This window comes from Rhinoraja longicauda, chromosome 25 (genome assembly GCF_053455715.1).
Source record: "Rhinoraja longicauda isolate Sanriku21f chromosome 25, sRhiLon1.1, whole genome shotgun sequence".
In the NCBI taxonomy this organism is placed as follows: Eukaryota; Metazoa; Chordata; class Chondrichthyes; order Rajiformes; family Arhynchobatidae; genus Rhinoraja; species Rhinoraja longicauda.
The window spans coordinates 19,119,486-19,135,734 of record NC_135977.1 but is presented as its reverse complement, the minus strand read 5'-3'; the positions used below and the strand labels follow the sequence as shown (position 1 = coordinate 19,135,734).

General features: G+C 41.1%; 1 protein-coding gene across 2 annotated transcripts in view; it reads right to left on the bottom strand.

Moving 5' to 3' along the window:
- The window catches only part of ap1b1 (adaptor related protein complex 1 subunit beta 1), a 62,578-nt gene extending 48,310 nt beyond the window's left edge, over positions 1 to 14,268 (bottom strand). For both annotated transcript variants that reach the window (XM_078421538.1, XM_078421537.1), the window contains exons 1-3: positions 14,132 to 14,268; positions 11,087 to 11,147; positions 413 to 518 (exon numbers count right to left, since the gene is read on the bottom strand). In XM_078421538.1, the coding sequence (XP_078277664.1) occupies positions 413 to 518; positions 11,087 to 11,123 (143 nt within the window). In that variant the 5' untranslated portion in view covers positions 11,124 to 11,147; positions 14,132 to 14,268. The remainder of the gene's footprint in view (positions 1 to 412; positions 519 to 11,086; positions 11,148 to 14,131) is intronic.
- Between the last annotated feature and the right edge of the window lie 1,981 nt (positions 14,269 to 16,249).

Below are 16,249 nucleotides of genomic sequence, written 5' to 3'. Positions count from 1 at the left end.
TTCCTTCTCTCCAGAGATGCTGCCTGTCTCGCTGAATTACCCCAGCATTTTTGCCTACCCTGAATATTAAGGTCCTGTTCAGTGGGTGCGCAATAATACGACACGTGGGAGGACAAGAACTAGCTCCACCAACAAAAATATTCAAATATTGGCAGCTGGTTAAGCCTCGACTCCTTACAAAAACTAGTGCCTTTGGATGTATATTGAAAAACAATAATCATAACACTATAATTATTGCAAATCAAAAAGATGTTAAATTAAGCACATGTAGAATATTCCTTTAACATTCTTGCTTATGTATTAAGGGCCGTGAAAAAAATATTTCCTTCATTGCACAATTGCAATGTACACCTACTTTGTCCCACCCAGTTGTGAAATGCTGATTTGTTAAAAGTCATAAGATTGTGTTTACCTGACATCTTTCCCAACAGTCATTGATGCAATCACCTTCTTCACTGCTTCTTTCTTTTTCTCCTTCTTGTCACTGTTGAGTTCTGCCTTGAGTTCAAATATTTCTCCTGTAGATGATGAAACATGTCTACGTTTACATATTCTGTTGTGCTGCCGCAAGTAAGAATTTCATTGTTCTATCTGGGACATATGACAATAAAACACTCTCTTTACTCTCTCTATTTGATTTAACCGAAGATTTACCAAGAGAACAGTAATGGTGCCTTTCTGTTTTTCGAAAAGATATACTTTATAATTCCAAGCAATGGTTCACAAAAATTCACTATGGCATCAGGGGCAGTTATAACATGAGTGATTTTCATCACATTGGAATGTTTGCTTACTTCCATTTGGAGTGTTACTGTTAGCCAATGGAAATATTTATGGCCTCTCTGAGAAAATTGTTACGTGTTTATTACAATTCACCACGAAAAATTCCACCTTTGATTCCACACAGATTTTCCGTTGTTGACGTCCCCATGATAGTGTTGGGGGGAGGGTGTAGGGAGAGATTACGTTCTTAAAAAACAGTCCATATCATGACTTTCCATACTGCAAAGCCGTGTCATCTCCGCATGTGTCAAGAGACGAGAGTGAGAGTTGGAAAAATAAAACATTGAATTTATTTACTTTTTGGTAGCGCAGCGGTAGAGTTGCTGCTTTACAGCGAATGCAGCGCCGGAGACTCAGGTTCGATCCTGACTACGGGTGCTGCACTGTAAGGAGTTTGTACGTTCTCCCCGTGACCTGCGTGGGTTTTCTCCGAGATCTTCGGTTTCCTCCCACACTCCAAAGACGTACAGGTATGTAGGTTAATTGGCTGGGTAAATGTAAAAAATTGGCCCTAGTGGGTGTAGGATGGTGTTAATGTACGGGGATCACTGGGCGGCACGGACTTGGTGGGCCGAAAAGGCCTGTTTCCGGCTGTATATATATGATATGATACACTCACATCATCTATCACAGCGGGGATTCTGCATCTTAAATTTTTGGGTAGATTCCTGAATTCTGTAAGACTAATTTCTATTACACAAACAGCCTTAACACAGGGCTCACCTGCATCAAACTTATGGACTGTAAAGATCAAAATGCCATAATGAAAAAGCATCAACTTCAGCATTAAAGTTTATTTGATTGATACAATGCTCAGAGATGAAGACTGACAAACAAATTGCTAGAAATACTCATATCACACAATGCGTGTTGAGCTAAATTATAGTGTTTCACTTGTGGACCCTTCAGCAGAATTGAAAAGGTTAGAACTCTACCAAGTTACTCTACACTGCATTTGCTTGAAGCCTGAAGCATAAGCGATTGTAACTTATTCTGATGAAAGGTCAACACCCGGCTTGAAACACTATTCCCAGCATTATTTTTTCCATTTCAGATTTCTAGAATTTGCGGCTGTTTTGCTTTTGCACAGGGGAAGTTCCACACTGAAACACTGGAATTGCAGACCTGCAGGAATTGGACAACTAGGATAGACTAAATTTTGTCTGCAGCAGTAGTAGGAGTTACCCTAGCTAAACCATAATATCAAATAGTCCATAGATGACAAAGGTGCCTTCTGCTTCACGAAGGACATACCTGTTCATTCTACATGGTACAAATTCAGCACCATAATTTACTGTCAGGGCTAAATATTGAGAACATTTTTAATTTAAAGCACTTGGTCTTTCAAAAATAAAAACAGACGAACGGAATAAACTCCACATAGGCACTTGTGGAAAAGGAAATAATACAAGAAGCGAAATGGAGCAAACAATTAAAGATTCAGCACTGAACAGTTTGGTTTGGTTTAGCCCGTGAATGACCAAATCAAGGGTGTATTGAGGAAATGTAACAAATGAAGACATTGACTATTGCAACATTATTTATGAAAAGACACTTTTGTTTTTTTATGACGGTCAAATATAAAAAGCCACGTCAAGCTAAACTATCCAATTGAAATGGACATGTTAATATATTGAATGGAAGATTGAGTTCTTCCCATAATTGTGTCTGCAGGAATAATTTTTTCAGCCCTCCCGCCCAACTGTTTTTCTCCTTACAAGGACCACCCAGAGCATCCAGCAAGCACTTGCGAAACAGATTATGCAATGGTAGAGTAGCTGCCTTAAAGCACCAGAGACCTGTCTACGAGTGCTGGCTGTACAGTTTGTATGTTTTCCGTGTGACCACGTGGGTTTTCTCCAGGTGCTCCGGTTTCCTCCCACACTCCAAAGATGTACAGGTCTGTAGGTTAATTGGCTTTGGTAAAAAATGTAAATTGTCCCTCGTGTGTAGGATAGTGCTAGTGTATGGGGTGATCGCTGGTTCAGTGTGGACTCGGTGGGCCGAAGGGCCTATTTCTGCGCTATATCTCTAAAATCTAAAGGTCATGGAGAGAACTGATTAATTGCAAATATAATGTTTGAGAGGACCAATCAATACAAAAGGTTAATATTATGGCACGAGATTTCATCAAAGCGCAGCACAAGTTCATGACTAGACCATACCTAAAGATTTCTCTCAATCTTTCACCAATGAGACTCATTATAATTCTAATGAATGCCTTTGGCATTGTATAAATTGACTTTGACATCTACTGTTTTACACTATAGGCCTTGAACATAAAGAACACCTTAGGCCTGCAGATAAGATGCAAACATAGCCATTAGACAGACCGTACAAATGCTCGATGTTGCTCAAGTTCATAACCAAATAAAAATAAACAAACCTAACCCATGGATAAATAAAACATTCGCAGAACTGGAATTTGCAAATTTAAAGTATTAAATGCACTGCAGTTAAACCCAACAAATTAATTATGAAAAGCCAAGTTTGCACTGTAATTTCATTTCTGTGTTCCTAAATATTCCTCACATCTGGTTAGGGGAGATTAGTTTAAAGACATTAAAATATATTATCACAACTGAACTCATGAACAGAATTTGTGAAGCAAATTTTTGACAATTTAATGGAGTTAACAGATTCTATGGAAACAAAAAAAGCAAAACATGTCAAGTTGGGCACTTTATTATCTGAGCAAGTGTGGTTGATGGAGCACTTTACAATGTAAAATGTGCCACAACCAAGAAGTAATCTTATCTCCAGTCACCATACACTGAAATTCAGTATTGTCACAACAGCATTATGGAAATGTTAGCTATATCCGTTCTAACAATATTGCCGGGCTTACTCAGTGAAAAGTGATAGTATCAGCAGTTGGAAACTCAAGGCCATGGCATGGAAACTCCTATTTTGACTAGAGTAAATCCAGACTACATTCTCTTGCAAGACTCAAAATGAGACAATGAGAAGTAAAGGCAGTGGCAAGTAAGTTTCACTGAAACAGGAAAGCTTTGCCCACACAAAAGCAAAATGCAGCTAGTGCTGAAAGATAATTGCACAATTATAAATCCATCCATAAGTCAACAATTACCAATAGCTTGTCCATCCTTGTAAGAACAGCACCAGCAAACAACAAGAGTTGTGATCAGTAAAAGAGAAAGGAAACAACAGACATGCTGACTGAAGACATAGGCCAACAGATGGCCCTAAATCACCTCTGCATCCAACGGCCATTCAAGAGCTGAAATAAGGCTGCACTACAATATGCAAGAGCATATGCATGAGCAGACCATGAACAGCTCACTGCACGAGGATAATCCATGTACAGGTACTCCCCAGGTTACGATGCTTCGACTTGCGTTAGTTCGACTTTGCGATGGTACAAATGGCAAGGACCTGTAGCGAGCCGCCGCTCGCTTCCGGACACGTGATCGCGTGTTTTCAATGCATTTCGACTTACGATACTTTCGGTTTCCGAATGGGTTTCTCGGAACAGAACCCCATCGGAAGCAGAGGAGTACATGTACTCTCTTTCAGACACCGTCTTGCAAGCCTCGCTTTATACTGTTAATGAAAAGATATTCGGATTTGCTGCATTGAGACCAGAATATTAATGTTGGCTAAAAGGATATAGAGAAATATCACATTAATGCATGAAATATATCGTCAAAAGGATGAGAGATTAAAGACGTCCGTATCAGTGCAATACCAAAAGTGATAGGAAAGGTTTAGAGAGATAAGGGCTAAACCCGAGTTTAGTTGGTGTGGACAGGTTGGGTCAAAGGGCCTGTTTCTGTGCTGTATGACTTTATTTCCTGACACTTCAAGTATTATAAAACTGGCTGTAAAGCACTTTGCGGCGCTATCCAAATACAAATTTCTTTATGCAAGCAAGTTACATGAATTTACACTGAATTTCATAGTCTAGTGTTCACAAAATCCAAGTTTTGTAACAAAATTCGAAATTACTACCGGATACACATCACCCAAAATTTTATTTTATTATTTATGTTTTATTGGAAACATTTGTGTAAAAATACATGACGATTTTGTAGCTTTATGAACAGCTTCAATTTTAACACTTTTCAAAAGGGCATTTAATTAAAAAGAGAAAGGAAAAGAGAAATAAAAAATAAAAAAGGGGAGATATATCCGACAATCCACCCTTGTGCCCGCTCACCCAGCCCTACGAGTGATTTTGAATTGTGTTCAAGTATTGTATTGTTCGAGAAAATGAATAAAAGGTGACCAAATTTTTAAAAATTGCTTCAGTTTGTCATTTGAGATAAACCTAATTCTCTTTAAATGTAATGTGTCCGTCATTTCTGTAATCCACATCTTCGCTGGAGGAACTTCAACACTTTTCCAGAATTTAAGTATGAGTTTTTTTGCTAATATTAGTCCATAGCTGACAAAGCGTCGCTGAAAAACAGTCAATGTACTACATGCTTCTGATATTCCCAGTATTATCAGTTTGGAGTCTGGCTCTAATGGGATTTTCAGTATATTGGAGAAAACTTTGAATATTTCCATCCAAAAACATTCTATTTCTGTACATAGTACGAAGCTATGGATTAAAGAGGCTTCTTGGAATTGACACTTATCGCAAAGAGGAGAAGCACTGAGGAAAATTTTGTTCAGTTTGGTTTTTGAATAGTATAACCTGTACAGCACTTTGAACTGTATCAGGCAATGTCTGGCATTTAAGGAGCAGGTATGGATATGTTGTAAGCTTTCGTCCCATGTATCATTGGAAATTTGTTGACCCATCTCATCTTCCCATGCACGCCTGTAAACCTCAGTTGATGGGGAGTTGACGTTTTAAAGAACATTGTAAATGTAGGATATCAATTTCTCTATAGCTGCATGTCTATTCAAATATTCGGCAAGTTTATCTGGACTTGCAGTGTTGTAGTCTTGCATGTATGTTTTCACATAATCCCTAACCTGAAGATATCTGAAAAAATTATTCGTATTCAAATCGTATTTCACCTGCAACTCTTGGAAGAGGGAAAAAGTCCCCTTCCAGTATAGGTGTCCCACAGTATTAATTCCTTTGTTCTTCCATTGGGTGAAGACACCGTCTAAAGTAGAGGGTTTAAAAGAGGGGTTATTTGCAATAGGAGGGGGGAGAGACATGTCTCTCAATTTAAGACTGAACTTCAACTGTTTCCGGATACGAATAGTACCATGAATTATAGGGTTATAATCGTACATTGACCTTTCAGGGTTATTGGAGACAGGACAATCGAGCCTATGGAACAAGGCAAACAATCTTCTCTTTCCATTTTTAGCCAATTGGCCTGTTGGTATGAATCGTCCAACCAGAATCGTCCAACCAGAAGATTATGGTTTTAATATTCGTTGCCCAGTAGTAAGAAAGAAAATTGGGTAAAGCTAGTCCTCCATTCTCTTTGGATTTGCACAAGTGCTGTTTATGTATTCAGTAACTTTTGTAGTCCCATATAAAATTAGTAACAATGGAATCAATTTTTTAAAAGAAAGATTTGGGAAGATATATCGGTATTGTCTGAAATAAATATTAAAGCTGCGGGAGAAAAATCATCTTTAAGGCATTAAATCTGCCAAGGAGAGAAATAGGCAGTGTTTTCCAAAATTGAATACAAGTATGAAGTTTTGTAATTAATGGAGGGAAATTTGTTTTAAACAGGAGGAAATATTTCCTGGTAACATAAACTCCGAGATATCTGAATTTATTGGTAACAATTCTAAAAGGGAACTGTTGGAGCCGGGTAACGTCTTGTTCGTTTATTGACATAATTTCGCTTTTATTCCAATTAATTCTGTAGCCAGAGAAGATGCCGAATTGGTCTATAATGGATAGTAAATTTGGGATACTAGTTGAGGGTTAGTGATGTATAATAGTACATCATCTGCGTAGAGGGAAATTTTGTTCGTAGTACGTTTAGTATTGTATCCGTATATGCCTGGGTGGGACCTGATGCTCTCAGCAAGTGGTTCTATGGCTAATGCGAATAGCATCGGGGAGAGAGCACATCCTTGTCTAATACCCCTGAATAAGCAAAATTTAGATGAGAGTGTTTGATTGGTTAATATTCTGGCGTTCGGGTTCCCATATAAAAGCTTCAGCCATAAGATAAAGTTTTCGCCTAATTGGAATTTTCCCAGCGCTGTGAAAAGATAAGACCAATCAACTTGGTCAAAGGCTTTTTCCGCATCCAATGCGATGATTGTGAGGTCTTTATTCGGTATTCTATGTGAGTAAATTATATTAAACAGACGTCTCAGATTAAAGAATGAGTGTCGTTTAAGTTTGAACCCGGTTTGATCTGAATGTACAAGTTTGTCAATGACTAGGCTGAGTCTACGAGCCAGAGTCTTGGCTAGGATCTTCTGATCGGTATTTAAAAGGGCAATTGCTCTATACGATCCCGGCTCTTCTAGATTCTTATCTTTTTTCAGAATTAATGTAATAATTGATTCTGCTAGAGTGTGCGGTAAAGTTTGCTCCTTGAACGCTTGGATATACAGGCATTATAGACGTGGGGAAGTTATATCGTTAAATGTTTTGTAAAATCATTTAAATCTAATTTCCTCCAGTTAATGACAATTTAGCAGTTGTCATATTAAAATGGGCAATTTTAAATTTAAGGCATCAGTGAATCTGATTTGCAATACAATGCATGAAGGACTAGTGGGATTTTACTTTTCCAGATGCAAGTGTCAAAAGTCTTCTGCCTCAATTTGGACCAACTGGGATTAAATTCTTGGACAAACTCTATATTACAACATTCAAGACAAAATGCTATAACTGTAGGCTCAACTATCCATTCAGAAGAAAGATTATCAAAGATCTGGAGACATAGAAGACTGCAGATGCTGGAATCTTTAGCAAAAGTCAGTTGTGATGCAGGGTACCTGAAACATCAACAATTCCTTTTCACCCCACAGGTAATGCACGACCACTGAGTTCCTCCAGTAGTTTGCTTTTTGGTCCAGGTTCTTATTGATCATTTGGGCTGTGTACACCTAAAACCACAGTTCCTGCATGCTAAACTGTGCTGCCTTTGCTTTGGAAGATGACAACAGTTTTTTGCTGCCCACTCCTCCAACTCGTGCAATAAAGTTTAACGTAAGGATTGGAAGGCTGCTGATAGAAGGGTTTGTCAGCATTTATTACTCACACATACATCAACAAATCTGTCTTAAATAAGGAGATATAATTAATGGATGGCAAAAATAAAACTGGCTGATTGTCTGGGGAACATGACCCATGGCCAAATGAAATTCAACTCAAGATGAAAATTGCTGCATTTGGGGAAGAAAAATTCGAAAGATTCATGGAGTGAGTAGAATACGTAAGTAAGATTGTTACCTGATAGCTTATTTTTGAGCCAAGCCACATAATACAAGAACATTAAGGCCATGTGAAAACTGTGTAAAATTATAGTTAAACTACAATAGCAATGCAATGCACACAGTTCTTGGTAGAATAAAGAAAAAAAACTGTGAAAGGAGTCAAGAGTGTTTTATTGTCATATGTCCCAGATAGAACAATGAAATTCTTACTTGCTGCGGCACAACAGAATATGTAAACATAGTACACTGTAAACAATATGATAAACGAGAAAAAAAAAGTTGTGTGTACATATGCACATACTCACAAGTACACACACATACACACACACATATATATACACATATACTTAAAAAACAAACAATAGTTTGCAATAATAATAATAGCCTAATAAATTCAGAGCTTATTTGAGGTTGTAGTGTTTAATAGCCTCAGGGCTGTAGGGAAGAAGCTGTTCCTGAACTTGGACGTTACAGCTTTCAGGCCCTTGTACCTTCTTTCCAATGGCAGTGGTGAAATGAGTGTGTGGCCAGGATGGTGTGGGTCTCTGATGATGCTGGCTGCCTTTTTGAGGCAGCGACTCTGATAAATCCCTTCGATGGTGGGGAGGTCAGAGCCGGTGATGGACTGGGCAATGTTTCCGCTCCTGGACGTTCAAGTTGCTGAACCAAGCCATGCTGCAACCAGTCAATATGCTCTCTACTGTACACCTGTAGAAGTTCAAGAGAGTCCTCTTTGACATACCGAATCTCCTTAATCTTCTCAGGGAGACGAGCTTTATGTTGATGTGCTTTATTTATAATTACATCAGTATGCTGGGTCCAGGAAGGATCTTCGGAAATATGCAAGCCCAGGAATTTGAAGTTTTTGACTCTCTCCACCAATTGCATTGCTATTGATATAAACGATTGTGGGTCCTCATCCTTCCTCTTCCAAAGTCCACAATCAGTTCATTGGTTTTACTGATATTGAGGGCCAGGTTGTTGTACTGGCACCATTTGGTCAATCGGTCGATCTCACTTCTATTCTCGGACTCATCACCATCTGTAATTCGTCCAACAACGGTGGTCTCGTTGGCGAACTTGAAGATGGAGTTCGCACTACGTCCGGCTACACAGTCATGAGTATGGAGTGAGTAGAGCAGGAGGCTGAGCACACAGCCTTGAGGTCCTCCCGTACTGATTGTTATTGAGGAAGAAGTATTTCTGCCAATTCGAACAGACTGTGGATGAGGAAGTCGAGGATCCAATTGCAGAGGGATGCGCAGAGTTCTGTGAGCTTGGTAACTAGCTTGGAGGAAATGGTGGTATTGAACGCCGAGCTGTAGTCTATAAACAACAGCCTGACGTGTGTTTTTATTGTCCAAGTGATCCTGTGCGGAGTAGAGAGCCAGTGAGATTGCATCCTCCGTTAACCTATTGTGACGGTAGGCAAACTGTAGTGGGTCAAGGGTCTTGAAGAGGTAGGAGTTGATATCCACCATAACCAACCTCTCAAAGCACTCCATCACCACAGACATTAGTGCCATTGGTCGATAGTCATTGAGGCACGTCACCTTACTCTACTTGGGCATCGGTATTATTGATACCCTCTTAAGGCAGGTGAGAACCTCAGACCTCAGTAGCTGCAAAAACATCTGCAAAAACCCTTGGAGGTATAGCAAGGACATTGCCAATGGCTATGTTCGGATTGGTTTATAAAACCGAGGCAGCTGAGGTGTTCCTCATTTTATGAAAATCGAATTTTTGTACTTTTGTTGAAACACTTGGTAAAAACCTAATTTTGCTATCACAGGCTCAAAGAAACGATTGCATTACCATACAATAACCAAGTAGTTTTCAGTACAAAAGTATATAGTTACTTCCAAAGATTGTAAATCAAAGGCCTGTCACAGACTAAGATGTTACAATTTAGGTGGAGAAATAGCTTTTAAAATGACAGCTCAGTAATTATATATTAAATGTAACAATGGCTCAATAATTCTCACAATGGTTTGCATTATGAACATGGTGCTTATCTTCCCATAGCAAATACAAGAGATTTAGAACAGAACAGTACAGCACAGGAACAGGTCCTTCGGCCCACAAGGTCCATGCCGAACATGATGCCAGGTTCAACTAATCTCTTCTACCTGCATGTGATAAAATAATTTGGCGCTCACAAACATCAGAGGTCACTGAAGTCACGTTTGAGCCAATGTTTGAGCAAGCTTCACATGCACCGCATACCCAGATAACAGGCAGAAACATGAATGTTTTTTACATTTGAAAGGGAATATGACTGAAGTGAATAAATTGAAAATGAAATTTAATATAATGCATACAGAGAGTGTTTTCATCTGATGAATAAAGTTCTGAATATGGAGACAGAATGTTAAAACATAAACCCAGTCATATCAGAGTGAAATTAGAAAGCACGAAACATGAAATGCACTGGAAATGTGAAACTATCTCACTCGAGGCCTTTTCAAGATAACTTTTTCAGATTGAGTTATACGAGTTTGTGCTGAGTAAGGGTGTTGGGGGAATCTAGCAAGAAAAAATATTGGAAATGAAGTACAAGATCAGCCATTATCTAATCAACAGCAGAACAGACTCACTGGGCTGTACAGTCTACAAGTGAACCTGGATATTCAGCAGCAGGAATCTCAACATGTCAGAAACTGAGGAAGGTCATGTACTTTTATCACCCCTTTCCAAGAAAGAAAGTGCTAGTACTTAAGCGAGAGAAGCATTGCAAAATAAAGTACAAGTGAGCATTGGGATACAAGAGAAATTGGGATCTGAATATTCAGAAGCCATAAATAACAGCACCATACAGAACTATAATAGAATGATTAGTTTTACAGGCAGATTTCTTTTTGCAGCAACCACAGTAAATAACTTGAAAGGTTTCATTAGTTTACTCATAATTCTTTGAGTGTTTTACAGTTGTTAGAATTTAAAAACACAGAAAAGTTGTTACCTTTCTTAGTAGTTGTAAAATATTTTGAATCCGTCATGGTGATGATCCTGGAACAGGTTTCCTGAAAGAGAAAAGTTGGTTTTTTTCAGCCGAACCAGCAAAATGAGCATTCCAAACAGGAAAACAAGGTTACTGATTAATCAGTTTTGAGCTGCATGACCCATTGTGAAACTCGTTCTGCAACCAGCCAGCTCTTTTTTAAAATTAAGGGATTTCTTTAATAATAAACAATTTAATTTTATTATGTACATCAATATTTATAAAGCAGAAATATTTTCAATGTAATACAAGTGAAAGGAGAAAATCTAGTTGATGTGTTTTTCATGATCAAATGAAGGGAGGTTAGGGAGAATCAAGGGTTAGGATTTCAGTATTAAGAAATGACTTTAACAGAACGAGCACTCAGAATACCAACAGACTAGAACATAAAGGATCTGCATCATTGGGATGGAATCAGACCATCTTACTGGAGATAAAATGGATAAGGCTAGAATTTCAAATGAAAGAGTGGAAAGATTGGGTAAAAATAGCAGATATCTTACAGTTAAATAAAATGGTAAAGACTACAGCTCAAACCCGCAATACTGAATTAGGACAGCACAAATAGTCAGAGAATACAAGTTCACAGCACATCTACATAAATTAATTTATTGAAAGGAATAATTAATCAAAAACAAACTTGTTCACAGACCAATGTCCAAAACATCCAAAGGAATTGCAAACAATGACTTTCACAAAGAAATGAGACATCGGTGTATAAAAAGGCTTTTAATTAAATATTCTATATTTAGAAGAGAGGAAGGATGAAAAGTGAGATATTTGCATCGGGGCAACAATTACAACTGGAAAAAATGTCAGTTAGAAAACAAATGTATGTAGATTTAGATAACAGATCAGGGATTACCCCAAAGGGAATGTGCTGCAGACCTGAAGATATCAGCATAAACTGATGCAAGACAACTATAATTAAGGACTTCTGAACTGAGAAATTAAAATCATCGCAAAATTATGGAATAATTTAATGACAAAGATTGTAGCATTGCAGTGTGCCAGACCAACCTTTACTTCAACAATCCAGTGCTGCCAGGACACCAGGGCATAAAATGGGAAGATAAGAAATTAGGTCAGGATCAGACTTTTCAGAGACTTGGAAGTTGCAAGATGGTGCCAGAACGTGGCGACTCTGCATGCTGTTCTGAAAGAGGATCTATTGTACTCGTGTATAGTATAATTTGACTGGATAGTATGCAGAACAATCATTTCACTGTATCTCTGTACACGTGACAATAAATAAACATATAAAACTAACTTTATGTTTGCACTCAAGAAAAAGCTCAAAATCTTGGCAGTCATTAATATATTCAAACAAAATTTCAGGAATGATAACCTAATACAGCTGAGAAGTTGGAGTGTATATAGAAGTGCAGATCATTGCAGAAGAGTGAAAAGAATAGTTTATTTTCAAGGAGTGAGATGAAGTTAGGAAACGGGTCAGAAGCAGCATTCACAATATAAATGCACTCAGGCTGAATGAGCTCCTTCTATGCAACGAATGTTGTACTCATATAGAATTCATCCTGTATGCAGCCAACATCCCTTTCAATGAGTAGCTGATTATACCATTGCATGAAACTTCTTTTGCAATATATAATTTTTTTTTGCACTTTTCAATCATCATCAAGTATAATTAAATAATTGCTTGTCTTAGAATCTTAGCGTGCACGATAGCCATTTAAATTTATGGCCTTTTTTAAAAAAGTACAAAGATTTAGAGGTTTTCTGAAAGCAAAGCAAAAGGCATTGCCAAGAAAAAAGGCTGAAAATGGAGCAACACTGAACACCAATTGAATCTAATATCGGATACTAATGCAGGGTCAGCGGACTATAAATTTTGTTACGACTCAGACAGGAGAAATAGAGCTTGTGCACATGCATGTGTGTGTGCGTGTGTATATATATATGTGCCTGAATCAGTTGAATTGAGGTGTTAAAGAGCCAATTAATCGTTGACTATCAACATTTATCCCACAACCCAGTGAGCTATGAACTTTCTATGCACTTTGCCTACAAGGCAGTGATTCACAACCACTCTTTCAATGATAAGCTGAGACATGCCTACATAGTAACTGTAACAGCAGGTTTGATTCCTAGAGATGTTATGGCTATCAGGTAGAGGGACTTTAATCCACCTTCAAAATGAGAGCGGAGAACAAGCAACGTATACTTAAATACGCTGTAAACTAAGCAGCCTTCACAGTAACAGCAGAGCTATTCTTAACGAAACTATAGAACCTCCTTTGACAACGACAGCAGAGCTCTGTGTCAAATGCTTTGAACACCCCCACCTCTGACAGCACTCTCAAATACTCCTCTTCCCCTTCCAAGGCACATCCAGACATTCCAATTAACCTCCATCATCACACACATCCCATCACCTCCCCCCTTTTTTACCAGTACCTTCTACTTCCGTCCCCTCAACCTCTCCACCTATATCCTCTCCCTCACATCCCCGACATGACTCCCCCTCACCCTAAGGCGCAAATCTCATTCACCGCTCTCCCATTCCCCTGATTCTCTTCTCCCATCTCACTCCTCCTCACCCCCTAACACTGTTGCCCTCCCCCCTCTAACCTCACTCCTCCTGCTCTCCCTCATCCCCACCCCAACCTCCTTCTCCCCTTATGCCCCCACCCGTTTCTCCGTCCCCCTCCTCCCCTTACCCTTTCCTCTTCCCACCCCAGCTCCCCCTCCTTTTCCCCGCAGATTTCCCCGACCCATTCACTTCCTCCCACATATCTCCATTCCCACTTCTGTTCTAGTCTCCCTCATCCCCAACCCCTTCCCCTCCTCATCCCCAATCCCTTCTCTCCCCCTCCTCTTCCTGGTCCCTCTCTCCCTCTGCTCTGCACCCCGGCTGCCCCGCGGGCCCACATCCAACTGACAGCCGCTGTCGCCGCCGGCTGCGAGAGCAGGGCACAACGGCGGCTGTGCAGCTCTGACAGTGGTTGAGGCCGCTGCTCCGGCCCGGTGAGGAGGCGCACTCACCCCGGGCCGCCGTCCTTGTGGATTGCAGCAGTCGCAGGCCGTGCCAGAGCCGCTCGTCCCACCGCAGCTTCAAGATGTCCGCCTCGCCGCCAGCGGATGTGGGCCCGCGCGGCTTCCGGTCCCCGCCGCTCGTCCCGCCCACCGGTTGCCAGGGGCGACGGCGGAGGAGGGGAGGGGGCAGGTGAGGGAGGGGGGCAGGTGAGGGAGGGGGGGCAGGGAGGGGCAGGTGAGGGAGGGAGGGAGAAGGTGAGGGAGGGGGCAGGTGAGGGAGGGAGGAGGTGAGGGAGGGAGAAGGTGAGGGAGGGATGGAGAAGGCGAGGGAGGGTGTGGGCAGGTGAGTGATGGAGGGGGCAGGTGCATGATGGTCCACGTGAGTGATGGAGGGGCGAGAGTGATGGAGGGAGAGGGAGCAGGTGAGTAATGGAGAGATAGGGGACAGGTGAGGGAGAGTCCAGGTGAGTGAAGGGAGAGAGAAGAGGGTCCAGCTGGGAGGGAGCAGGAGAGGGAGCAGGAGAGGATGGAGATTCCAGACAAGGGGAAGGGAGGCCCTGATGAGCGAAGGGAGAGCACGTGAGTGATGGATGCACCAGGTGAGTGATGGAGGGAGGAAGGATTGTTAAATGATGGATGGGGAGGAACCAAGTGAGATGGAGGTAGGGTCCAGGTGAGTGATGGAAGGAGGGTGTCAAGGGGGCAGTCCAGGTGAGATGGATGGAGAGGGTGGGTCCAGGTGTGTGAGAGAGGATGGTGCAGGTGAGAGGGTTTGAGGAGGATGGACCAGGTTAGTGAGAAAGGGAGGGAGGAGAGGGTCCAGGTGAGAATCCAGATGTGATGGAGGGAGAGGGACAGTCCAGGTGAGTGATGGAGGAGGAAGAGGGACGATCCAGGTGGAGTGTCCAGGTGAGGGAGGACAGGGTGGGGTCCAGGTGAGCGAGAGGAAGGAGAGGGGTGAGGGGGAAGGAGGGTCCAAATGAGGGGGAGGGAGTAGGAGGGTCCAGGTGAGTGTAGGAGGGAGGGTCCAGGTGAGTGATGGACAGAGGGTCCAGGTGAGTGAGGGAAGCTCCAGATGAGTGATGGAGGGAAGCTCCAGATGAGTGATGGAGGGAAGGCCCAAATGTGATGGGGGAGGAGAGGGAGGGGCCAGATGAGATATGGATAAGAGGGACAGTCCAGGTGTGTGAGGGAGGAGATGGATAGTTCAGGTAAAATGGAGAGACGTGTGGAGTCCAGATGTGATGGTTGGAGGACAATCCAGGCGGGATGCAGGGAGGATCCAGGTGTAATGGTGGGAAGAGAGAGACTATCGATCAATTGATTGAAAGAAAAAGCATGGCTACAAGCTCTTCGGCTCACTGAGTCCACGCCAATCATTTATCACCCATTCACAGTGGTTCTATGTTATTCTGCTTTTTCATCCCTGCACATTAGGGGCAATTTACGGAAGCCAATCAACCTACAAAATCTGCACATCTTTAGGATTTGGGAAGAAACTGGAACACCTGGAGTAAACTCACGTGGTCACAGGGAGAACATGCAAACTCCACACAGACAGCACAAAAGACCGTTTTCTCAGGAATGTTGGTAGTTAAGGGGAGACATGATAGAAGTTTATATAAAATTATTAGAGGCATAGGCAGTCAGAATCGCTTTCCAGCGTGGAAATGTCAAAGACTCGAGGGCATAGAGGTCAGAGGGGCCGATTTTAAAGGAAATGAGGGCTGGGGATGCAGATTCTTTTTAACAAAGAGAATTGAGTGTCTGGATCGCGTTGCCAGGAACGATGGTGGAGGCAGATACGATAGTGGCATTTAAGAAGCTTTTAGATAGACACTTGATGTGCAGAGAATGGAGGGATATGGATCATGTCCCAGCAGAGGAGCTTATTTTAAATTGGCATCGTGTTCAATTCGGACATTTTAGGCCGAATGGCATGTCCCTGTGATGTACTGTTCTATAATCAAATTTTAAGACTGCAAAAAATGCACCAAACCTGACCTATTTTGTGTGTAAATTTCATTAACTTCCTGCATTATTACAACAAAGTCAACATTTTGTTTTGGTTGCTCTATGGACTTTGGTTTTTGCATTATTATATTTACATAATATTACTGATTATTA